Source organism: Cryptomeria japonica, chromosome 6 (genome assembly GCF_030272615.1).
Source record: "Cryptomeria japonica chromosome 6, Sugi_1.0, whole genome shotgun sequence".
Taxonomy (NCBI): Eukaryota; Viridiplantae; Streptophyta; class Pinopsida; order Cupressales; family Cupressaceae; genus Cryptomeria; species Cryptomeria japonica.
Genome location: NC_081410.1, coordinates 556,816,330 through 556,842,405, shown reverse-complemented (window position 1 = coordinate 556,842,405; position 26,076 = coordinate 556,816,330). Strand labels below are relative to the sequence as shown.

The 26,076-nt window shown below is 37.8% G+C and overlaps 1 protein-coding gene across 1 annotated transcript; it reads right to left on the bottom strand.

Moving 5' to 3' along the window:
- Nucleotides 1–1,092: 1,092 nt before the first annotated feature.
- Nucleotides 1,093–26,076, bottom strand: LOC131048184 (uncharacterized). The gene is made up of 6 exons (XM_057982074.2): nucleotides 25,757–26,076; nucleotides 23,938–25,534; nucleotides 23,620–23,846; nucleotides 2,577–2,613; nucleotides 2,376–2,443; nucleotides 1,093–2,180 (listed from the first exon to the last, which is right to left on the bottom strand). The coding sequence occupies exons 1-6, from the start codon at nucleotides 25,855–25,857 to the stop codon at nucleotides 1,550–1,552; spliced, it is 2,661 nt and encodes an 886-aa protein (XP_057838057.1). The 5' UTR covers nucleotides 25,858–26,076; the 3' UTR covers nucleotides 1,093–1,549.

Below are 26,076 nucleotides of genomic sequence, written 5' to 3'. Positions count from 1 at the left end.
GGTCAGAGATAAATTTAGAAAGAAGAAAAAAAGGCAAAAAGCCAAGCCATCAGCAAGAACAACTTGGCTCTAAAGACCATGGGTATTGTTCGAAGACTCCTTTGGCCCTCCATGTTTTATATGTATGGCCCTCCATATTTGTATCAAACAAGTGTCGTAATTTTTCCCATTCAACATCCTAAACACCACCTAATATTCCTAAATGGATTGAAATCTATTCAGATTAATATTTCCTAGTATAGACAAACATGAATAATTCCAATTCACATGCCTTCCATTCTAAAGTACATTATCATTTGACTATCATTTTTGGGATCGACGAGCTTATACAATCCTTTTCCGATTGACAAGCTTATACAATCCCTTTCCATAAATACCAATTGCAATCACCTTGTCATTGTGCAGAGATTTTACCATATAGTTGATGCCTTTAAAGCCTACTAAAAGAGCAAGAGACTTTTGTTATGGGGCCTATCATTGAACCAGATTTTATGGTAGAACTAGTAGCATTTGCCCAAGCTACAATTTTCATTTAAAATATTTATATTATATAAAAAATATTTTTTAAAACATCTATTGGAAAACAAGTATAGTCAGTAACTTCTATATTAAATTATATTTTTCGTGCGTGTATCACATGATCCGTTTCGTATAAGTGCCTTTTCCAAGACAATTTTTTATTTAAATACTCAAACTTATTTTCAAAAGTTGTTTAATATCTCACAAATAATGTCAATCCCCTCCCCTAATTGTCCATAAACAAACGTTTTCATTTGGAAGATTTTAACTAAATTACAACAAAAGTAAGGACTAAGTGTACATAGAAGTGTTTTCTATTTACACACATGTGGCATCACATGATTTAATTTAATATTTAAAAAACAAATTGTGATGCTGGCCTGTTTTAAAACAATGGATTTTATAAATCACATCCAAGAACTCCATTTAAATAATAATTGATCTTTTATGATTATTTAAACAAGAAGTGCCCATGCAATTTATCTCTCAAATTATTGAACAGACTACAAATTCAATAAACGCAAATGAACCATCAAAGTTCACCAAAATGTACTTGCCTAAATGCTCGCTGTATTAGGGAAAAAAAATGTTAGACATAAATTAAATTGATAAACAAAATGTCCAACACCTCCTTACATCAACTTCACCAAGCTGAAGCAAGTGCCATGGCAATAAATGCTGGTAATTTTGATAATGGCACATCTCAAAATTTTATAATTTATGCAGATCTGAATGATAAATTGGAATATGCACTAGGAGGCATCCAAAGATATGGTTGCACCATTTGTTCAGTGCTCGTACATAAGAATGACGGAATAATATCAGCATCTTCGGAATAAAACCCTGCTATACCATCACTTTTGAGGAGTTGGCAGAAAATAAACACTATCAATGCAATGACATTATGTCGGCTGAAATGAAAGAAACCAATTTTATCAATGTGATTATCATTCAATGTCTTCCTACCTTCCAGGATCAATGTGATCCACAGCATAGCCTAAGTCTTCCCTGTTATTTTTGCAGCGCAAGATCAATATCCATTGATATGTCTTTGAGCAGAGCTTGAATAAAATTCTCTAGGGGCAGACGAGTCTGTAAGACGAGAAAAGGGCAGTGCCTTTCTTCCAGAAGAATCATTAGAAGGATTTGTAACAGATGACCTCTGTCCATTGACTATAAGAGATGCTGATCTGGAGAATGCTTTAGCAAGTTCCACAGCAGATGTAGCTCGGCCATGTCCATGTTTACCTGGCACATCAGTTGATGTATCTACCAGAGACGAAGACATATTCTTCTGTGGACCACTATTTGAACTAGGGGGATCAGCCGGCTTGCGCCAGCTATCTTGTTTATCAGGATCTTGCCTTCTCTCTTGTTTATAGTTATTATGTGGACTGCGCCAGTTCTCATTTCTCCTGATATTTCTTTGGAGCTCTTGCTTCTCCATATCTGCCCGGTGATCCTTCTTGTCAAGGTCTCTCCGCTCAGAACGACTTGTATCCAGCCTCTCCGGAGGCCCATTTACTTTCCTATCAGACATAACATTTTCAGCTTTCTCATCTAGTCGAATATTTCGACCAACACCTGAAGAATCAACATTTTGTTCAAACTTCTCATCCAATTGGTTTGTCCCCTTTGGGGTCATTTTGCTTCCCTTACCACTACAATAAACAAGATAGGTCCATAAGCACATCAAATTGAGGCTTTTAGTAGAGTTAATTATCTTTGACACCTATTGAACATCAACACAACCTCCTATTACATACATACACATGCACATGCACAGGAAATAGAAATTGGCTGGTAGCAGGTTGTCTAGTTGAAAAGAACAGAATGCTACAGGGCAACTTTCTTACATGTTATCCACAGGAACTGGATCAAGACCATTAATTACTGTATCATCGACACCACGCTCCTTCAGAACCTGTATAATTTGATTAATATTAATTGTGGTTTCCATAACAGACTGATGATTCTACATGAACACTGCCCATTCAAAAGCCCGTCAAAAGAATCTGAGCTATGCTTTTTATCAGAAAGAAAGACAATCAGCTCACCAATTCACGTGGCCGTGCCCCACCAAAAAGAGATTGCCTATATAAGTGTCCAAAACAAAAATAGTTAGCAATTGTGCATGAAACAGAAAAAATGAAACAGAACTATGAATCAAATCACTCAAGTATTGGCTCTGTTTTTTTTAAATATAATCCAATTGTAACTACTGAAATAAAACCATTTTAAGAAGAGGTTTGCTCTGAGATATTGAGACAATGAGACCATACAGCACCAATAAAGTTTAGAAGTTTATATTTTAGTCTACTAAATGATAAACAAAAGACTTATTGTGATCACAACTTTCTTTTGATTGGGGGGTTAGATTTTTTTAAATCTTGAATCTGAGACAATGAAAATCATAGAGCATAACACAGTTAGTAGGTAGTCCAGCAGGCATGAAGACCTGTATTTGAATCCACTGGGAACCAGTGGACAGGGCCCTGCGGTGGTGTTTATACTTCCAGATATGTGTTACCAAATCACGTAAAAACAGTAAGAAGAAAGCTTCAAAGCCATGATCAAAATCTATAGTGTTTATGCTTCTAGATAACACTGAATATAATAAAAGGACCAATCGATTATTTTAGATAGTTCAACCCTTTCCCTCCCCTAGGATAGTGCCATAAAGCATGAACTCTATTTTGAGAATCCAAAATAGAGGTGTACGCTCAATTTTTGCAATGCCAAAAGCAAGGGCCTTGATTGGTTCAGATAGTTTACCCCTTTCCCTCCGCTAGGATAGTGCCATAAAGCATGAACTCTATTTTGAGGTGTACGCTCAATTTTTGCGATGCCAAAAGCAAGGGCCTTGCGAAAGCATACTACTATTGTGTGATTTGCTGTAACTCACCCCTCCCCCTACTTGGTCAGGAGAATACCATCAGGCATCAAGTTAAGTTTTGCTTCACCAAAATAGAGGGTCACAATTTTTCAGAATCAAAACAGTAGCAGTTTACTGATCCATGACAGCTAGAGATATTCCCTTCTTTAAGCCACTCCTGCACCAGCCAATTCGTCAGGACTCCATGCTTGAAAAGTAACACTCCCCAGCAATTGACAAAATGTCAAAAACAGTTTCTGTGGATGAGAAAGAGGATAATGAGCAAGAACTATTTAGAGGATGTCCTTGTTTCTGTTTTCACATCCTTAAAGCCACTCCTAAACCAGCCAATTAGCCATCATTCCATGCATGAAAAGGAACAAAACCCAGGAATCAACAAAACAGTTCTGTGAGTGAGAAACAGGATAATGAACAAGAACAGTTTAGAGAAGTCCTTGCTTTCATTTTCACAGCCTTACAGAAGCTTTGCTTGGGCCCGCATAGGAAAAACAATCAATAGTCCACTATTGCAGGAAACAATATTCCAATATTGCAGGCTCAGGAGTCGAGGCTAATTTCATTTCATATGTGCATTTAACAATTTTGACAGTCTCTGCTTTTACTTCCTTCTAGTAGTATAATATTATATGTAGCCACCTTTAAAAGAAATTATGAAGTAAAGAAAATCATCCATTGCATCATTACGATAAATAATTAACAAATCTAAAATCTCGAAGTACATACTAACAAAAATATCAGACTTCCCTTTTTGCATGAATGAGGATGGATCAAAAGTTGACCAAAATGAAAGTAAACTTTCCACTTGATTTCTCTACCATTTTGTGGGTGTCAACCTTGCAAACCCCTTGGTGTAATACCCTAGGGTTTTAAACTTCCCTTTACAATTTCCTAATTTCACACCTGAAAATTATGTGCTCTTTTGATCAACTTATGATATTATATGCTGAAACACCTATCAAGTTCTCCTCTTCAACTTGCTAAGTCTTAAAATTAATCCTATCGTGGCTGTTTCCCTTGTTGGGGTATGCCTTAATTTGCCCAGAAGTAACAATTCCAACAACATACTTTGTTTACAAATAATATTCTATAATTAAATCATTTAGTAAATATTTAACTTTTAAAGCATGATAGGGCGGCCAGAGACTGTTCATCACAACTAAGCCCAAAAGCGGGGAACATCCAACCAAGACAATTCAACCCCTTGGCCCACAAGTGGTAGGAACTCTCGTCCATCCAACATGAGGTGTTGTGCTTAAATTGTGGAACCGGTCTGCTGCCTCTCCCTAACATGTCTCCTTTCTAACCCATACATGATTGCTTATGCCGTATAGTTTCACTTGCAACAACCGACCATAGTAGGGATTGGAAGGAAAAGCATGATAGGAGGCCCGGAGACTGTTCTTCACAATTAAGCCCAAGAGCGTGGAACATCCAACCAAGACAATTCAACCCCTTGGCCCACAAGTGGCAGGAACTCCCATCCATCAACAAGGGGTGATGCGCTTAGATTGTGGGAACCAGTCTGCTGGTTCTCCCTAACATATTGCTTCAATTCCACCTATGGTTGCTTGTAGGGCAATAAATAGATAAGTAAACCCAGTCTGATGTTTACTGATTGCAGATGTGTATATATAATCTGATCTCTTTGATGCCTTTTCTCCAAATGAAGTTTTCCCTTATATAGCCTTCAAGGGGAATGAATAGACACCTCTCTTACCTCTTCCTGAAACATGGTGTCTTCTCCATGTCAATCGTTGCCTCTTCAAATTAATCATATGCCTCTTCATCTCACATGTCCCTTGTAAACCATTCTGTTTAGTGATTTGTTCACTGATTAAGGGAAGGAATTCTTTTATGTGGTGGTCAGCTTAGATAACTGAAAATTGTGAAGTCTTATGAATGAGGAAATTTTCTGCCCATAGACGCATAGCTAATTTTTATTATTTTATTCCCTTCTAAGGATGGTGGAAGATGTATCATGGTAGGGGCATGACATGATCAAAGAGAGATTCCTAGATTGTTGAAATTTAGAATGCATCTACTTACTTGAATGAAGAAGAAAAAGTTGACCATGCGCCCCATCTTTGCTAAAACAGACAATCATGATAAAAAGGGGTACTGCCAATATGGTGCAAAAGCTCAGACAGGATATTGCTAAATTTAATGATAAGACAAATCCTTTAGATCTAGTGAATGTTCTTCATACTATGCTTATGTCTAAACCTTATGGAATGGAAGTTCTTAAAGGTATAGGCCAAAGGATGAATAAATCAAAGCACTCCTCATAATGCTCCTCTCACCTCTCATTCACAAGCTTTTTCTTCCATTATCCCTTCCCAAAACCAGTCCCTCACTGCAACCCTTTTATCTTCTACGCTCCACTTCAATGCTGCTCCCTTCCTATTCACCTCCTATCAACCCACCATTCTTATGTTCTTCACCCCATCAACACTTCCATGCTTATTCCTACTTGTCACATAAATCATAGCACCATTATACCCTAACAAACAAGCAGTTATCTGCACTTAACTAGCCATTATAGCAGTTATAAAAACTAACACTTATCTGCACTTAAACCTATCCTTGATCTCTTTGAATTCAATGCCCTATTTGCTATTTTGTTACTGAAATTTTGCATGGGAACTTAGGAATAAAAAGTAGAATGCCCACTGTGGTCTCCAATCTGAAATGATAATCAATTAATTACAAAGTAGCATAAGACTCCTTAAATAAAAGATTACACACGATGTTTCTAATGTCACAAAAGTTTGCACCCTTGCTGGGCTATCAACCCAGCAACCTCGGGAAACATGAAAATAACCCCGAAGTGTGGGACCTTGCAAAAGGGGTTAAATATCTGGAGAAGGCCAGCTTCCTTCCTTTTCCAAGTGCGGGTGTTGGACCAACCCAACACTTCAAATTTTACTTCTAAACCTACTCTAACAGATCGTAGGAGAAAAGGGAAGAAGGAAATGCAAAAAATTTAAGAAGATGATGCACCAAGATAAGAGATGTCTCTCTCCCTGCCCCCAAAATGACACAAGGAAACAATAAAAAAACCATGGAGATGCACAAACTTCAATTGTATAAATGACACCAAACGCATGTATGGAGTTTAGGGTTTGCTTAATGCCAAAAGGGAAGAAGATTTTCCACAAATCACACTCAGAGTCAAGTTAACACAGCATATGTGTGAGAGAAAGCCATAGAATACACAACTAACATGAAGGTAAGAAGACATACACAACATGCATAGTTGGAGAGGCAAGAATGATGATTTCAATTCATTCACAGGCCAACAACCAAACTTACAGTTGCAGAAATGCAAAAAAATATGCAAATCCTTAAGAGAAGTGAAAGAGCAAAAAATAGCTCAAGATAGTAGAGAGAGAACCCTTTAAAATGAGGCTTAGCAGCCTATTCATAGCAAACTGCTCACATAGAAGAAACCAACAATCAAAGAAGGGAAACCCTAACTCTAGCGTGTATAGGAGAATGCCAATCTAGGAAGATAGGAAGTGGCCAGATTTGACATAAGTGTGCATGCAAGAAACCAAACCACGCCCTAACAAGGCAATCCCAAGAAGGAAAGTACTTCTAGAAGGTGGATTGCCTAACAATCCAAGGTTGGAGCACGTAGACGTGACATGAAACCCATCAAGCAACCATAAATAGGCATGGCCTTAGGCTCCGCTTGATGGTAACCTACAAAACACAATAAATGTGCCCCTTGTAGCTCCATGAATATAAGTAGACAAGTTGCAAGAGTTAGTGAAGCATTAAGATCCTAAAGTGTTGATCATGCCATCTGGAAGTGATGTTGGTCATTGGAGATTGAACGTCGAACCTTCAAGAAAACATTGCTAAGGATGAGGAGTCGGGAACCATGGAGTCCAAAAAAACGAAGGGCCAAGAGGGAGGGGGGAGAGGGACTTCGAGTTTCGAGGTTCGAGACAGTCTAACACTTAAAGAGAGTAAGGGTTAGACCAATTCCCCGAAATCCAAAATCCAACAAAGGAAGGGTTTTTGTATTTCGAGGTTCAAGGAAAGGGTCTAACGCTTACTAAAAGAGTAAAGGTTAGACCAATTCCCAGAAATCCAATATCTGACAAAGGAAGGGTTTTTGTATTTTGGGGTTTGGGTATCAATGTAACACTTAACAAACAAGTAAGGGTTAGACTAGTTCCCCAAAATCCAACAAAGGAAGGGTTTTCGTATTACAGGGTTCGAGGAAACGATCTAACACTTACCCAAAGAGTAAGGGTTAGACCAATTCCCTAAAATCCGAAATCCAACAAAGAAAGGGTTTTTGTGTTTCGAGGTTTGAAGAAATGGTCTAACGCTTACCAAAAGAGTAAGGGTTAGACCAATTCCCCGAAATCCATAATCCAACATCCTTTGGGAAAAGGGAGGGAGTGGGCCAATGGACCCCAAAGACTAAAGACAAGAAGCAAAGGCTCGAAGTCTGACTATGACAAAAGAACACTTAAGTATTTTCCTGGTTCCCTAACTTGGGCTTGATCAACTGGAGCAAAACTGGTCCATGGAACATATCTCTAGTCAGTTCTCATTGATGGGCCAAGGGTGCCATAAAATGACAACAGTTTCTAAAATAGAAACGATTGAGAACATGAAATAAAAGAAAGTTACTAAAACTAACTAATGGACTAACATGACCATTACAAGCTAAATATAACAATATTACTTTAATACCCTCTAGTAATGGTCATTCTTGTAACTACACCAAGTTTGACCCTAAATTTACACATTTGTCTAGACTCAGGGACTTGGTAAGAATGTCTGTAATCTGATCTTCAAACATACTACAACATCATTGATTCATCTTGAACAGGTTGTCGCATGAAGTGACAATGAAGCTTGAAATGCTTTGTACACTCGTGAAATACAAGATTTTTGTCAAGTTTTAGTACCCCTTGGATGTCACAAAACAAGGGTGAAGGCCTTGCTTGAGACATTTTCATGACAAAAAGCATCCTCCAAAGTCATACTACTTCACAAGTTGCTTTAATAGTTCTCCGATACTTTGCTCATGTCAAGGAAATAGCTACTGTTTGTTGCTTTTTACTAGTCCATGTGATTGCACCCATACCAAGACTAAAAACATACTCAGAAATAGACTTTTGTCATCAACAAAACTTGCACAATCTAAATCTATGAAACTAATCAGCCGAGGATCTTTGCTTTTGCTATACAAAATACCGAAGTCAAGTATCCCTTTCACGTATCTCAATACTCGCTTCGTTGCAACCCATTGTTAAGCCTTTGGGGCAGTCATGAAATGAGAGATGTAACTCACAACAAGGCTTAGATCAGGTCTAGTGGTTGTAAGATAGATGAGGCTGCCAATTAGTTGCCTAAAAGCTGACTCATTAACCACTGGTGAGTCTAATTTCGTTGAAAGTTTCAGACCTTTCTGTTGATGTGTTTTTTACGCACATGCGAACACGAAAAAAAATACCTAAAGTATCTTATCCTCTAGTTGCCTAAAAGCTGACTCATTAACCACTGGTGAGTCTAATTTGGTTGAAAGTTTCAGACCTTTCTGTTGATGTGTTTTTTACGCACATGCGAACACGGAAAAAAATACCTAAAGTATCTTATCCTCTCTTGAACAAAACTTCTCAAATGTTGAAGCTTGGCTTAAAGATCACTTGAGACAACTCCAAGGTTCTTGTATGTAGGGTCACTGCGTGTGGATAAGCTCATCGATTTGATGTGATTATGCTGGAATCACAAGGGGACTTACATTTGAATGCCTGAATGTTTAATTTGTTGGAACTTGATCATCTGATATTTCAATCTTGTGATGATTTTTGTCCTATACTAACTTGATTTTGAAAAAACGGCAAAAGGTGAAGGGTTAAGAAGGTCTATTCTAAGGCCTAGAATATAAGAAGATGGATGAATGATTAGGTGGAATCCTACTAAGCGAGGTCTCACCATCAACTTGAACAATTTAAAACAAGCTCAGTGCAATCTTCTAAGGATATTTCACAGACATTTGAATCAATACCATCAAACATCGATCACCATTCAAGTTAATGCATAAGCAATGAATGTAGAACGATTTGAGGTTAAGTGCATATCGTTCCAGTTGACCACACAAGGCACGCTTACAATCAGTAAGAGGCTAGTGGTATGGACTAGGCGGATTCCACATGAATACATTCAACAAATTCCTCCATTTAATCTAAGTTTTTTATCATTTAACATGAAGATCCAATAAGAAACCATGCACATTGTAAAAAAACAACACACTTCACCATAACTTCAATGAAAATGGAGTTCATTTACAACTTAGGCAACAATTTTTGCCTTCTCCTCCTACTCTACTCTAATTACTATTCTATTCTTCTATATTTTTTTGTTACCACCGATTGACTATTAACCTTTACAAATGAGGAGTTTGAGCTTTATATAGAGAGAGCTCATTTACAATGAACGGCCAGGATTGAATCTCCATCAATGGCCAAGATTTTACAATGAAACCCTAATTAGGGTTTGTTACAACAAACTCTCCTTAGCCAATGAAAAAATTAGATTCAATGAGCGTGGACCAATAGATATCAAGAGTAAGTACATCGGAGTTTGTGCATCCATGGGTGAGCTTGGTTCATTGAATCAAGATGCATTGATGTGGACCTCTCTAATTGGTGGAGTAGCAACTGGGAGGCCACCTCAATCTTGCACTTTGTAGACTTGATTTGATTCATCACCATGAAGGGATGTTGAGAGATATCTCTTGATACTCAACATCATCTAGCTCGCGTAAAGTAGTGGTGATGGGAATTATTGATGTAGCTGAGTCCTCCTTCCATCCTTGCTTGCTTGCCTTGGAGTGATTGTACTTCTTCTTAACACTCCTTTGATCTCTTCATGCGTCCAAGGTGTGGTGACAATCGAGATTCCTCTTAGGTATTTTGTGCTTGTAAATGAAGCATTCCCTTTGCATGTTAGTGTAAATATCTTCCTTGCAACTTGATCTTGATGTTGACATTTTCTCTTTAGGACACTTATTTTGATCTTCCTCCAACGTGATTCTCTTCATTTCTTTCCCCATTTTCTGCAAAATAAACAAGCAAGCATCAACACACATGACTTATAACCTTTTCATACTCCTATTTTGACTTGATCTCTCATTCTGATTTCATGTAAATTTTCCCTAAATTTAATCAAAAGTTAATGCTATAGGTGCAATTCCGTCAAATTAAGAGGCACTGGTCATATCTTCAAGGAATTTCAGTCTAAATCATGGGCAAGGTATATGGAAATTTTGCTTCAAATCAAGAGCAAAGGACATGGTTTAGTGTATACATATCATTCAGCCTCTTACACTTCCTTTACTTTACTCAAACCTTAAGTGTTTTAGTCGCTTTAATGCTGAATTAGCCTTCACAAAAAACCTTGTGAATAATTTCGCTCAATGTCCTTGACAAGGTACACTCCAAATTTCGCTCTAAACCATCAGCAAGGTACATACATGACCTTAGCAAAAATTTGCTCTAGACCCTCCCTCTAGAAGGTACATGTCCTTGGTGAGGAAATTTGCTCTTGTCCCTTTGGAAGGTACATCACTTGGTAAAGAATTTCGCTCTAGGACCTCAGCAAGGTACATATCTTCATGAAAAGTTCGCTCTCAATCCTTAGCAAGGTACAGGGTCCAAATAAGAAATTCGCTCAATGTCCTTTGCAAGGTACAGGGTCCAAGTAAGAAATTCACTCCATGTCCTTTGCAAGGTACAGGGTCCAAGTAAGAAATTCACTCTAGGGCTTTGGCAAGGTACATGGCTTTGAGTTGACCCTCAGTTCAATTTCTTCCTCTTTCTCCTACCTTATTAATTTTAGCCTTAAGTTTTTCAATCTTTCCATATGAAAGCATCATCAATTTGACCTTTAAGAACACCTATAGAGGAAATTTGCTCTAGGACCTTAGCAAGGACATGAAAAAGTTCGCTCTAGGACCTTATCAAGGACATGAAAAAGTTCGCTCTAGGACCTTTGTGAGGTACATGCCTTGATAAAAATTTTGCTCTTAGTCCTTTGGAAGGTACATGCCTTGATAAAAAAAATCGCACTTGGTCCTCAGCAAGGTACATAATTTGGAAAGTTCGCTCTCGAGCCTCTACAAGGTACATGATTTCTCAAATTGGCTCTTGACCTTAGGCAAGGTACGTGATCTCAAAATTTGCTCTAGGACCTTTGCAAGGTACGGGTGTCTATGTTCTTAGTAAGGTACAGGGTCTCATGTGAAATTCAAGGAGGACACAATTCATTCAACCAAGGTTTACTCTTGCCACTAGAAATCTGATCAGATAACACAAGAAACCTAGGCAAGATCCAAGGGGTTCTAGATCTACTTTCATGCTCACAACCGATTGTCTTTACTCCACCCTAAGGAGACCAACCTGACTTGATGACCCTCTAGCTACTTGAGAAACTCTATCACTTCAATGCAAAGATTAATAGCAAAGACTCTAAGACAATGTAGAAAGCAAAAAGTGGGGTCCCCATTTTCAATGGGGTGATGTGTGAATACCTCACAACACTTTCTCCATAGGTGTAGACAAAATTTTGCAATCTATCATCCTGAACTTGTCCAACAAACTCCTGACATATTTAGCTTGAGAAATGAAAAAAATGCCAACTGTTAGCCAAACTTCTACTCCAAGAAAATAATGCAAAACGCCCAAATTTGTCATATCAAACACCTAACACAAATTCAATTTGATTTGCTCAAGCAAATATGCCCCATTAGCAGTAACGATGATATCATGCACACAGATGATAAGGAGAATGATGTCACTAGCAGTGCTCTTGACATATAAATTAGGATCTAAAAGACTCCTCTGAATGCCCTATGCATCCAAATACTTGCCAATCTTTATATACCATGAGATGAGGACCCGCTTTAGGCCATAAAGAGCCTTCACCAAATTGCATACCCGGTACTCTTGCCTACAACCTTTAAACCTTGAGGCTATGTCATGTAGACCTCTGCCTCCAAATCGCCATCGAGGAAGGCACTCTTCACATTCATTTGATAGACTTTCCAGCCAAATTGAACTGCAATGGCTAGAACAAGTCACATGGAGATCATCTTTGTTGTAGGAGCAAAAGTCTCCTCATAGTCAATGCCTTCTCTCTATGAGAATCCTTTGGCCACCAACCGAGCTTTGTATTTATCAAGTGTTCCATCAGCTTTATACTTGACCTTGTACACCCATTTGCAGCCAATGGGTTTCTTCCCTAGTGGATAGAACCCAAATATTTGTTGTTTTTTTAAATGCTCGTTTAACCACGAGCAATGATTTGCCCTCTCAACCATAGACAATACATGATTATCTCCCCCGAGCACTTTCATATTTGATCTGCCTTATGATATTGATTTGCACTCGGATTGTATTGTCATATATCTTGATGGATGAGATTGCACATCTCATTATGTATGTGAGAGATGCCCTTTCATCAAGGGACACCACTCTTCCAAGATGGAGTGTTAATGTTATTATAGCTATGGTCAGATTCCTTCAGGTCAACATAGATAACATAAAGGTTGTGATAATATAATTATTGAAAGAGTGGTGTCCCTTGATGAAAGGGCACCTCTCACATACATAATAATTATTATAATATCAATAATTATATTATCACAACCTTTATGTTATCTATGTCGACCTGAAGGAATCCAACCATAGCTATAATAACATTAACACTCCATCTTAGCTAGGGAGGAATCCTTCTCATTATCTGAGTTATGTAGAGATATCCACCATGGCTACTTCTAGAGGGTGGGTCCATCATGGCTACTTCCATGAATGGAAATGCAAGTGAACACAAGTGCTCATCATGGAATCACTCAACATGATGTCGTCATCTCATCATGACGTTCACCATGGCTACTCCCAGAGGGTGAATAAACACAAGTGCTAAGTCATGGAGTCTCTCACATGACATCAACCAAGGCTACTCCCAAAGGGTGGATCCACCATGGCTACTCCCAGAAGGTGGAAATAAGGGCTTTCACCTCAAACTTCTCCCAAAGAAGAATGCATTACCACCATGGCTACTCAAGAGGGTGGAAACAAGAGCTTTCACCTCAAACTTCTCTCACATAGAAGGATGCAAATACATTACCACCATGGCTACTCCCAGAGGGTGAATAAACACAAGTGCTAAGTCATGGAGTCTCTCACATGACATCCACCATGGCTACTCCCAGAGGGTGAATAAACACAAGTGCTAAGTCATGTAGTCTCTCACATGAAATCCACCATGGCTACTCCCAGAGGGTGGATCCACCATGGCTACTCCCAGAGGGTGGAAACAAGGGCTTTCACCTCAAACTTCTCCTAGAGAAGAATGCATTACCACCATGGCTACTCCCAGAGGGTGGAAACAAGAGCTTTCACCTCAAACTTCTCTCACAAAGAAGAATGCAAATGCATTACCACCATGGCTACTCCCAGACGGTGGATCCACCATGGCAACTCCCAAAGGGTGGAAACAAGGGCTTTCACCTCAAACTTCTCTCATAGAGAAGAATGCATTAACAAGGGCTTGCACCTCAAACTTCTCTCACACAGAGAAGAATGCATTAAGGTACATCTCAAGAAATCACTGATGATGGGACTCCCTTTGAAGCTCTGAGTACTAACATCAACCTCCTGTCCAAGTGCCTCTGTAGGTTTATCAAACTCCCTCTGAATGTTAATTCCTCCTTGTTGGTGTAATTATTTATTCATCTTGGATATAATTACACTATACTTAAGTTTACTTAGTTACATGCATAACATTGTAGTTTGCATTAGAGACACTTAGGGAGATGTGCATTCATTGGGAGTGTGTATGTAGGAGAATTTCCACCTTTTTATGGTGTGATCTTGTTGTTATATTCCACCTTCGGTGGGTGATCCACCTCATGTGGAATATTTTACTATTTCTCCTACCTACCCTTACATCTCATTGAGCCACATGTCATCGTTGTGTGCTCTCTTGTCTCTTAGCCTTGCCTTTATAAGCAGGCTCATCATACATTGTATGTAATTCTTGATGATCCAGTTGATCTCTTTTGCATCTTGATAAGAATACAATTTATTCTTGTCATATTTTATCTCTCTTGTCATTGTGCTATCTTTTGGTCTCTTTGATCTTGGTTGCTTCAAGCATAATCTCACACTCCTCTTCGAAGAAACTGATTGTAATGGCAATTTGTATAGGTTCTCCGTATTCAAGAGATGTCTCCATTTATGTGCCACCAACTTAGTCCCAAGGTAGCAGGTTGTGTCTCCATTCTTCAGCATGTGTGACTTCCTCACATGATGCATCAAGCTCTTTCTCCCTTGAATGTGATCTCTCATCATCCTTTTGCTCCTTGATCCGTCCTAGAAAGCATTTTAGAGAGAGATTACTAATTGTTCATATAATTAAACTATCCCGAGGACAGATACCAAGGTTATTGCATGAATAATAACTACATAACAAATTCATGAACATTATTCAAAGGTATAATCATAAAAAAAACTTATCTGTTTAATCTTCCTCACAATCCACCAATTGTTCTTTCCTGATCTTTGCACCACTGTAGTGTCTCATGAATGATCCAGGAAGTTGACCAACATTTTCTGCCGTGGGCATTTGTTTGCCATGGTTCAGGCAATACAGAGGTCTCATAAAATGCATTGTGGGATCAGCAACAATTAAAGGTATCTCCTTTGGCATTGAACCAAGATTCATTGGCATCATTCTTGTATCCCAGACCAAGGTGGCATTCGCTGTACTTGAAGCATGAAAGTAGATTCCACAATTACTAAATGATACAAAAGTCACTCTTCAGATACTGCATCACTGTGCATAGCTCCAGTAGACAACAGCTCCAGCATTGAATTTATAAGAACATCCAACAGGTAATGGTGTTGTTAGAATTTCAGACTTCTTGAAGAGCCGCACCAAGGAAGTGGCATCCCACAACCAACTCACACATTCACTTGACTTCTAATGCCCAACACCGTATCCCTTCCACTAGGTGACCTACCAACATTAACAGTTTACAAAATAATGGTACCATACATGCCCACAATGAGTGTTATTAGTAGAAACATCTTCCATTTTTCATGCAAAAACTATTCTGAGTTTCCAGCAATAATCTTTGTAGTAGCTGCCCAAACACAAATACATCTCCCCGAACTGCACCTCTATAGTTGGCATAAAACACATATTGTTATGTTTGATAATTTTGGTATGAAACGGTTCTTGGAAGTGAATAGACCCAGCGAATACTCCAAGAATTTATATTCGGCAAGCCAACAACTATTATATTATTTCAAGAACTTCAATCACCGCTGGCAATAAAAGTCTGCAGCAATACAGCCTTCCCGAAATATAGTTTGGCATCAAATATTAATATCCTATAACTTAAAGCTCTTCACGGCAATATAATCACCCAATAGACGAATGGTGTTGATAATCCTTTGAAGTATTTCACTATAATATTGTAAAAAGATCACTCAACAAATAAGATAACATCAATTATAGTTATCTGTGATGAAATATAGCCTGAAGACCCCGATTATACTTCTCACGTTATAATGTCACAAATGCACTCATTAATATATATATAGGGCCCCACTGAAAAAAATACACAAACAATTGATTATCCCAAATACTAATCTTCGCACTAATATGGGATATCAAACATTTTATTTCCTTTGTATTGCCCGATGACATTAAATGGCAAAAACTCTAAATGCTCGTGGGAAGTAATAAACTTTTGATGCGATTATAAATATAGTGCGGCTGATATCAATAAAGTTGCTCTATATTTAGTTCTCAGAACTTAATACAATCACCAGAATTATTTCCATATGCTTTATGGCGAAGGCATACATATAGAATCAGGCCCAACACAAATAATGAAAGCTTTAGCATAAATGATATACAAAAAATATATTGCCCCACCAAATAATAGAAGGCTTGAATCAATAGAAGCATCCCATCTGAAATAGATTCGGCAAGATAATAAAATCCTTCACAGACTTCTATCTACCCCTGCTCTCCCAGATCATATCTGCTCTGCTACCATGTTGTTTTTTTAAAATGCTCATTTAACCACGGGCAATGATTTGCCCTCCCAACCATCGACAATACATGATTATCTCCCCCGAGCACTTTAATATTTGATTTGCCTAATGATATTGATTTGCACTTGGATTGTATTGTCATATATCTTGATGGATGAGATTGCACATCTCATTATATATGTGAGAGGTTCCCTTTCATCAAGGGACGCCACTCTTCCAAGATGGCCCCACAAATTATATTAATATAATATCAATATATTATTATATTATTAATAATTGTATTATCAATATAATTATTATATATCAATAATTATATTATCACAATAATTATAATATAATTATATTATCACAACCTTTATGTTATCTATGTCGGCCTGAAGGAATCTGACCATAGCTATAATAACATTAATGATATTGTTCTTCAAAAGACAATGATGTTCAGATTCCATAGCCTTTTCCCATTCAGGTTTACCTTTCGCCTTTGAATGATCTTGGGGCTCAAAAATATTTTGAATGCTGGCCATAAGAGCAAAGTTCACAAAACTCCGCTTACCTTGCCTCTAGATGATCTACCGTCAACAAGCTCACTATCCCGAACATCACCAATGAGCTTTTCCCACCACTTAGGCTGCATGGTAGAAGCATCTTCTTCCAAATTAGAACAATCATCATGGCTTAGGCTGCCTGGAATGAAATAATCTGGATGCTGATCCAAATTGTCCTGAGGGAAATCTATTGGTATAGGTTCATTCCTAGAAGATTCCATAAGTTTGGAATCGTCAAAATCCCTCCTTTTAGGTGGAGCTAATGGAAGTTGGAAGCCTAACACCCAAATCTTTAGTCTACAGAGGCTAACCTTCAGGACTCTTGATGATGAGAGTAGAAAGCTGAAAGGTCCCACCTTCTTCATCAAATACAACATCTCTGTTGCACGTGAGATTGTCAGTGTCCATATCAATCAGCTGATAGGCCTTATGCCTGTAGCCTACAAGCATCAACTTCTGACTTTTGGAATCCAATTTGGTCCTCTTAACATTTGGAATCCAAACATATACAGTCAAACCAAAAACCTTGAGATGGCTGATTTTTGGTTTCCTCCCAAACCAAACTTCCTCTGGGGAAATGAAACAGCGAAGATCAACAGTTTAACAAAAATCGTGCAAAATAAAACACAAAGAAAACCGTGGGTCGCAGGAAAAAGAAACGCAATTTTGCTGAAAACGGAGCCCACGATTTTGTAGAATGAAAACCTCAACCTTGCAGAGAAATAACACACATGATTTTCTTCCTCTTGGAAAAATCCATGATTTGCAAAGAAAAAACATGATTTTATATTTTAAAAAATCAATCAAAAACTTCTAAAAATTTCCACGAAATTTCCAAGTAAAAAGACCACAAATGTTTATTAAAAAATCGCCAAAAATTTTTATTAATTATGAAGGAGCAGTAGACTCCTTAAATAAGAGATTACACACGATGTTTCTAAAATAGAAACAATTGAGAACATGAAATAAAGGAAAATTACTAAACAACTAACATGACCAATACAAGCTAAATATATTAATATTACTTAAATACAATTAGAGTGCACTCGTAACAAAAGCATTTGCCCTTCATGGCCATTTCTGTAAAATATTTTGAATCATTTTATTTTTCTCACAGCAGCATCATGGTAGCTGTGTTAAATCTCAAAGATAACTCCAAAACCTTGTGGATAGGTTTTCCTCTCAAATCCAGCCTACAGAATATCTATGACAACTGACATCATAAGCAAAGTTGCATGGACACATACCGATACGGTTCGGATATGAATATGGCCATTTTTTAAGACCCCCAATACGGATACAACTAGATATGAAATTCATAAAAATTAAATAAACATATATTTAAAACAATTTTTTAAGTTATTTGAGAAATTTTCATTACTTTCAAAGTAGACCCATAATTTCTACATAAATGATTGAAAGTTGATTTAACAATTTACAATATACAAAAAATAGTAGAGTTGCATTGGAAGATAACCCAAAAAAATGGGGTCACTGAAATAGAAAACATTTCATTTGTCTTACCCATTTGGTGTAAATTTTTGTTCATACCAAAAAAAACAAAAAAGAACTGCATGATTCAAGTTTTCTTAAATTAAGTTTAAAAAGATTTACATCAAATTTTAAAAAAAAAAAAAATCAAATCACAAAGTATCGAGCACAGTTGCAAAATCAAGGTTTTTGAGCATGCATGAGTACAGTTTCCAATGTTTATCTGCACCATATCGTATCCGTATCCGATATGGGGATACGTGTGTTTGGGGAGAGGCAGAGATGTATCCACCTACTCTGATCATAAGACAACAAGAATTCTCATCCACTATACATATACAGAGTTATTCTTCAGAAAGCTTTAAAGCCGAGTTAAAAACCATGTTATCTATCAATTATAACATCTTGCTTCATGAATAGTTGCTCTACAATAGAACCATTAATCTCCCAACCCTAATTAGGTTTACTGAGACACGGAGAGGTCAAATTTAACCTGTTTTAACACATTATGTCTTCTCGACAGAGCTCAGATCTGGATAACCCACTAGAGATCAAAATTAGTCGTGCCAAAGTTTATATTGAGGTCTCTTACCAATGTTGAGGTCCACTGAAAACACAAGGGTCTAACTAATTAAGTCAGTGCAGGTCTATTAGCTCTATTGATATATCAAACCATTAGATGTTTCATAGATTGCTTTGCCGAATATTCCATGACAAAAAACTTCAGCCTGCCACAACCTTGGTCATTAAGTAAACTTAGAACATAAAATGATAACTAAATATAGATCAATGTTACAAAGCTTTCTGCAAAGCGAAACTCCATAGATTGTTCATCCCTGCCATAAACAGACTGCAATCCTGGCCTCAATGCCACCTCTGATACTTAACGTCCATATTGTCATACAAGTATTTGAATATAAATAGAAATTTAAGCATTAGGGTGCTCCATTGCGATCATTTTTGTTTATTTTTAGTTGGCTGAGTAATTGCTGCAGCATAACAGTGCTTAGAGCTACTCCTGCAGAAACTCAGTGGTTTGGCAAAGGTAGAGGCAGCAGTAGCTATGGTTAGAGAGAGAAATAAATACTTTTTTTAATTTAAACTTTCATATTTCAATTTTTTTTTTAATTTGAAGTTCTTAAATTTTACTTTTTATTTATATTTTTTCCATTTAATCAATTTGTCATATTTTATCCCCCCATTAATGAGGTTGGGGGATTTAATTATCCAAACCAGAGAGAACAATTAAATTGGATTCCTCCCGCTCACGTTAGTCAAAGGTGAATTTTTAAAAAGCTTCAAAAAGGTACAGACAAGAAGGTCAAAGCCCAAGCCTTTATCCTTGGATTGCAAATCTGTAACCTATATGACATCCACAAAGTCAAGATCAAGGGAAACACAGTGGTGCTAATCAATGTTATCACAAACAGAAAATCGGTAAATTGGAAAATTAATAATATTCAGCAATGTCTGGAGCCCCTCCTGTATTCATTGGAGAGAGTTTTACTGTTCAGGATATCTATAGAGAAATAAATGGAGAGGCCCACATTTTGGCAAATCATGCAACTGAAATGCATCCAGATTGTTTAATCAATAGTAGGGTGGACACATGGCCAAAACTGAAAAACAAAATGGAAAACCAATAGATACCAACAAAAGCCCAATCAACCAAGGCTATGGGTAGTTGATTGACCATCCTTCGACCACCAACTTATGATAAATAATCATCAAGGGGTGTGCTTTGTATATGCAGAGGGAGTTGGTTTATAATCACATGCCATGAATGGCCAAAAGATTTGTACTAAGTCAAGCAAAATCTACAAAATTCCAAGACAAGACAAGTGAAATCATTTACAATTACAATGAATCCTTCCAGAATGTTAGAAACAACTGCATTCAGTGGGGTCCAAACCATTGTTTTAGACCCAATCAATGCCATGGACACACTTGTGAAATTGATTAGTAGCCAACAATTGATACCATTCCTTGACAGCATTAAAATGGTCTTAGAAACTAGGAGTAGATTGCTACTGTATGCAAAACAATGGAATTTAGAAGAGGAGTTCATGATATCAGACCATCGATACCATGTGAATTTTGATACCTCGTCAATTTTTGTGGCTGTTTTACTCAACCTAAAGCAAAAGAAATGATCAAAAAAGATGGCAAATACTCTGATTAAACGAAGTTTCTCAAGGGTCTAGATAACATAATTCAGGTGGCTATGTTTGGTTCACTACTGCCTCCTCTGAACAGAGCACTGGTTATCAACAATGGCATGACACGTGGGCAGCAACTGCCATTCATTTATACTGCCTTTTCTCAAAGTGAAGCACGCAAAACGCAGAAAGCAGAAAGCCTTGCGGGGATCAAAAAAATTTAAATTAAACAAGTGATGGGGATCATGGTCACCAAAGGCATTGGTTGGCTCAGTACACTAATCTTAGACAGCTCTGATGATGAGGTTGGAGCTAGTACTACTCTAGCGTTTGGTTTCATGATGCATAACTTGGCTCCTTTTTGTGTATCCAGTATCAGTATAGTAGTTGCTATATTGTATAGGTAAACAGGGGAATGTTGTAATCTCATCCTTTTTACAGTATAGAACCTCTGGGCTTTCTAATCTGCCTGTTCCAGTTGATATTTTGGGTGTAGCATTCCAAGCCAGCAAGCATGAAAACCCTTTAAGGCAATTACGTAGGTTGAGACAAGACCCTTACCTCATTCTTGCAATTTTATATAGAAAACTCAGAGCACTGATTAGAGTTCTTTGCCCAATTATAGAGGTTGTAGTAACCAGATTTGCAAGCCAATTACATGAAATCACTGAGTGAGGGATCAACATTGCATCCAAATTTCCCACACTTTGGTGCCGATCCATCATCTATCATACATAGGTACACCAGCAGTGAAGGCAGATTCAGTACAACTTGAGGGAGCAGCTGTACAGATTTTGGGCATCATTGTGGGGCGATCAGCATTTCCCTGTCATTGAATCATGGCACCAGCATTGAGGAGGTTTATTTACATTAATTTTTCTGCTGATCAGTCCTTTCACCAGACGTACCAATCCCAGCCACAATCTCACACACCTTTGCAGCTATACAGCATCTACTCAGGGTGTAATAACTGCTGTTCCAGCCAGTCATACTACCAGCAGTGTCTATCTGAATGGATGTCATGATACTTAGTGGTTTGACCTTTATTAAGTAAGTCACCATATTGCCAAGTCAGCAATTGTAATGTGCCAACAACAACAATTTGGAATTAAATCAGTTTTGGGGATTCATTTTATGCTCCCACTTGAGTTCAGATCTGAAAATAATTATTCCTGTAGGGTTTATACTGTTTTATATTTCAGTACAATTAACTAATTGGACCTCTACAAGTTTGGTGCACTGTTTTAGTGTGAATTTCACTCACTTATTCCAGCTGTATCCTTTCGAAACACTTCAACCATGAACTAAATTACTAATATGCATTCAATTTTCTTAGGCCTTATTTTGCAGATGCAACCAAGTTTAAGGTTAAGTCTAATAGTTTAGAAATGAATAAAGGCAGACAATAAGTAAGGATACAGATGGACTGTTCATACAAGGCACAAATTAAAGGACTGAAAACTCACAAAGTAAAAAAAAAAAAAAAACTTGTTAAGGTAAAGATGAGAACAAAAAATTGTGACATAAAATTAGTTTCATGAAAATATCTTTAAGCAACAGAGAGCTGAACAATATTGTTAAAGATGGTGATATTTAGGCAACCTAAATAAAAATCGATAGATTGAAAGAATTGGAACACAAAACTCAAAACAAACTACAGAATCCAAAGAAAGTAACATTAGGGTCAACAGATACAAAAAATGCAATCAAGAGAAAAAAAATCCATGGATTTGTAAAATAATTTAGTTTTCATTTGTAAATAAAATTAAATTTTCCTAACTCTAGGAATTGTAATTAGGGAACACATTAAATAATTGGCGACAAACAGAACTGCTTAGAGACCAATCAAAACCTTACAAAGAATAATACTGCAGTAAAAATGTCAAATCCAAGAGAAATCCTGACAAAAGCACTAAAGCCCTTTTCAACTAAGTGGAACTGTTTCACGCTATTTAAGACAACAGATAAGATTTGCTGTCTTACAATGTGGTCCATAATATGGAAATTTCAATGCGGTCAGCGTGTCTACTTAATATATTTATTTTTCTGTCTCTATGTTCAAAGTGTTGCTTGTACATAAATTTAGATTCTACCTGTGCAGAAGATTTTTTTGTCTATATGTTACAATTATGACATGTATTACATTTATACTCTACTTGAGTAGAAAACAATATCAATTTCAAAGGTGGGTGATACCATCATCTATCCACATCTATTTATGCCATAAATTCAGTGTTCACTGTTGTGTGATATGTACTTAGGTCACGTGCGAGTCAGAATTTGGGCCTTTAGTTCTCTTGAAATAAGAAAACTGACATTTTCCTTTGTTTACTGGACACACTCACAGCATAAATATGTATTCACATATAGAATATAAAAATAAAAATACAAAAAATAGCTAGATGTATATGAAAAAAAACTGATAACTATTTATATTTGAAATGCAAGTTGAATAGGAAGTGTCCTTTCAAGCTGAGAAGTCATGTCTCCTACTAGAAATGAGTAATAGTTACATATAGAACAGAAATCCATCTGATGACCATCTCTGTGCAAGAGAAACATTCTATAAATAGCTAGAATTAAGGGCCACATGCCTTAAGGGTTTGTATTTTTGGTTCTCTTGAAATAACAAAACTGACAACGTTATGTGCTGACTAGGCACACACGTAATAAATATGTCACATTCACATATTAATTATAAAATAAAATATAAGAAATGAAGAGGGTGATATTATTTAAACATGGATCAAAGCACACTTTGCATAGGACAAATGCTTTGAATCTGAAAAGTCATTTCTCCTAGTGCAAAAAACAAGCATCTATCTGAGAGCCAAACTCTGGTACAAGACAAACGATCTATAAAATTTGTGCAAAAATAAGAAATTGGATATTAAAACTTGTGCAAGACTAACCTTTCCTTTTCTAGATTTGCATCAAGTTGCTCAACAGGGACTGTGCGAGGCTTCAAATTTAATTTTGGTCGCCCACTACGTCTGTTCTCCTCCTCAATTTCAGATGTCCCCAAGGCTTTCCCAGCTGAATAAATGGCATTTCCTACTCCATTCATAGCTTCAACAGGTACTGGGCTAGAAGCAGTGTGATGCTCAAATGACTTATTCATCAACCCACTATGAGAATTCTGTGAGGGTTATCAAAACAATTGTTAGAACAAATACCAACTAAACTCATTCAGCATTGTATCACTTACAATTTCAGAATTTTCCCACTACCTCTGAGTGCTCTGATGCTGCAGTCTCGGATGCAAATTCCAATGGTTTGGTACGTGGGAGTAGATTTAATCTGGGTCGCACTGAAGAATCAGATCGCACATGAACTGAAGACCCAATTGCAGGGGAAAGGTTACTCTCACTTGAACGTGGCCTGTAGCCACCATGCGGACTAGACAAACGTGCATCTTCTGTTCCAAACCTATTTCTACTAGCCTCATTGTCCAAACTTTGAACAACATTTCCACTAACTTTATAGTCTGAATAAAAGGTGCTCTTTGAACCCTCAGATATTAAAGAATCCCTAGAATTACCTATACTAAGTGCACTTCTTGTATTATAATAAGGCTCAGAAACCTCAACACTATTTTCACCTAGCACTACTCTCTCTTTAAGGTGACTGCTAACATTCTTATTTTCATTATAATCCATAACGGGAGACAATTGCCTTGGAACTGTGTTGCCAAGAGCAGCCATCTCACTCCTACTAATGTCTGCACGAACATCAGTTCTATTAAAGCCAGCATCTGCATTACCACTATTATCCACATTTGAACCAAACCTTGCTTGTGCCGATTCTCCAAAACTTGCTCTAGCAGTTTCTGCATATACCGTTAGCTTGTCAACAGCACTATTTAGTGCTGGCTCAATCAAAAAATCTTTTGCAGAATCTGTTTTCCCTACCTCTACAGATGCTCCCTTCCTACTCTCCACATAACTATTCCTTTTGAAATCATCAACATCATACCTATCCCTTTCATCGTAGCTATTCTGCTCTGTGCTGACTTGGGTTCTGGTCCATCTGCCTATGTAATCAGACTCAGCGACACCAGAGCCTAAACTACCAGAATCCACTCCTGTTTTCCGGCCATCGCACAAGGAATCCAAATGCTGAGTCTGGCCAAATCTATCAGACTGCTGCTCAAAAGACAACCTTGACTGCCATCTGCCAGAAGAAACCTTGTCCACAGCACTCGCTTGAGCAAACCTCGATGCGACAGACTCTGCACACCTCAACGTTGAAGACAAGTTCTCATTTACAGCAAAATGATCCGCTTCTCGGCGAATTCCCCAAGCATTTGGCACTGCTGCAGAAGCAGGAGCCGAAGCAGGGACAGGTGCAGGTCCAAATTGCTGACCAGACCGCGCACTACCTGACTGTTTCGGAAGAGGAGCAAGACCCTGATTAACAAATAACACTTGGTTCAAACCCCGATCCTGATTGCTAACCAATCCAAAATCATGCTGCGATGATGCGGAATGCTGCTGTTGCTGCCGAGCAATCCCCAATCCGGCAGATTCAGATTTAACCTCAGACCGTGCAGGCACCACCCGATCCCCCGCCCTATAGCGGCGCTCCTCTTGATAATCCTCTTCACCACCACCACGGCGAGGAAAGCCATCCAGAGGCTTGCGCTCATCCTCATCGAAATTACGACCAATGTTTGCAGAGTTCGGAAGATAGGACACCTTTTCCTCAAACCCTCGCTGCGGATTATTCCCAAACCCCTGCCTAATTCCGGCAGAAAATCCCCTATTAGCCGGACCTCCCCAGCTCGATCCAGCGTTTTGCCTCTCCCTCTCCGGAACCTTCACAACCCTGCAATCAAAAGAAAACCCTAAATACCCTTGAAACCCTAACAGAAATAATTTAGATGAAAGCAGATACTTCGAATTTTTCTTTTAACACTCTTCTTTTTCTCGGACTCGAATGTAAATCCCTCAAATTAATTCTTACAAAAAGCCAAAATAAAATGAGCGGAAAGGAAAAATGAACTTACGGTGAATAAAACAGAATGCAAATAAAGTATTTTGAACTTACGTTCCAGGCGCGGAAGGGAGAGGAAGATCGGATGGAATGGAGCCGCCATGGAAGTCCTTGAGGGTCATTGTGGATCCGCTAAAAGCCTTCTTTTTTGACATTTTCTCTTCCTTCTTTGTTGGCCTGTAAATGGAGGTGAAGGAGAAAATTTATCCCCAAATTATGTCAGAACAAATAAGTACCACCGTAGGCAGATTTTCTGCCCTCGTAACGGACGGATGAAAAAAAAAGCAGCAGAACTGCTCAAGTTCTTAGCTTTTCGTTTTCAGGGAGTGGGTGTTTGAATTTCTAGGCTTTTCTTCAGTTACCGTTTTACTTGA

Bases quoted from the DNA above. Each gene is read 5' to 3' on its own strand.
- LOC131048184 (XM_057982074.2), bottom strand. From the start codon at position 25,857: ATGTCAAAAAAGAAGGCTTTTAGCGGATCCACAATGACCCTCAAGGAC. The intron at 2,444-2,576 runs GTGAGCTGATTG...CAAATTATACAG, and splicing joins GGGCACGGCCACGTGAATTG to GTTCTGAAGGAGCGTGGTGT. The intron at 2,181-2,375 runs GTAAGAAAGTTG...TGTTTATTGTAG, and splicing joins CCAGTTCCTGTGGATAACAT to TGGTAAGGGAAGCAAAATGA.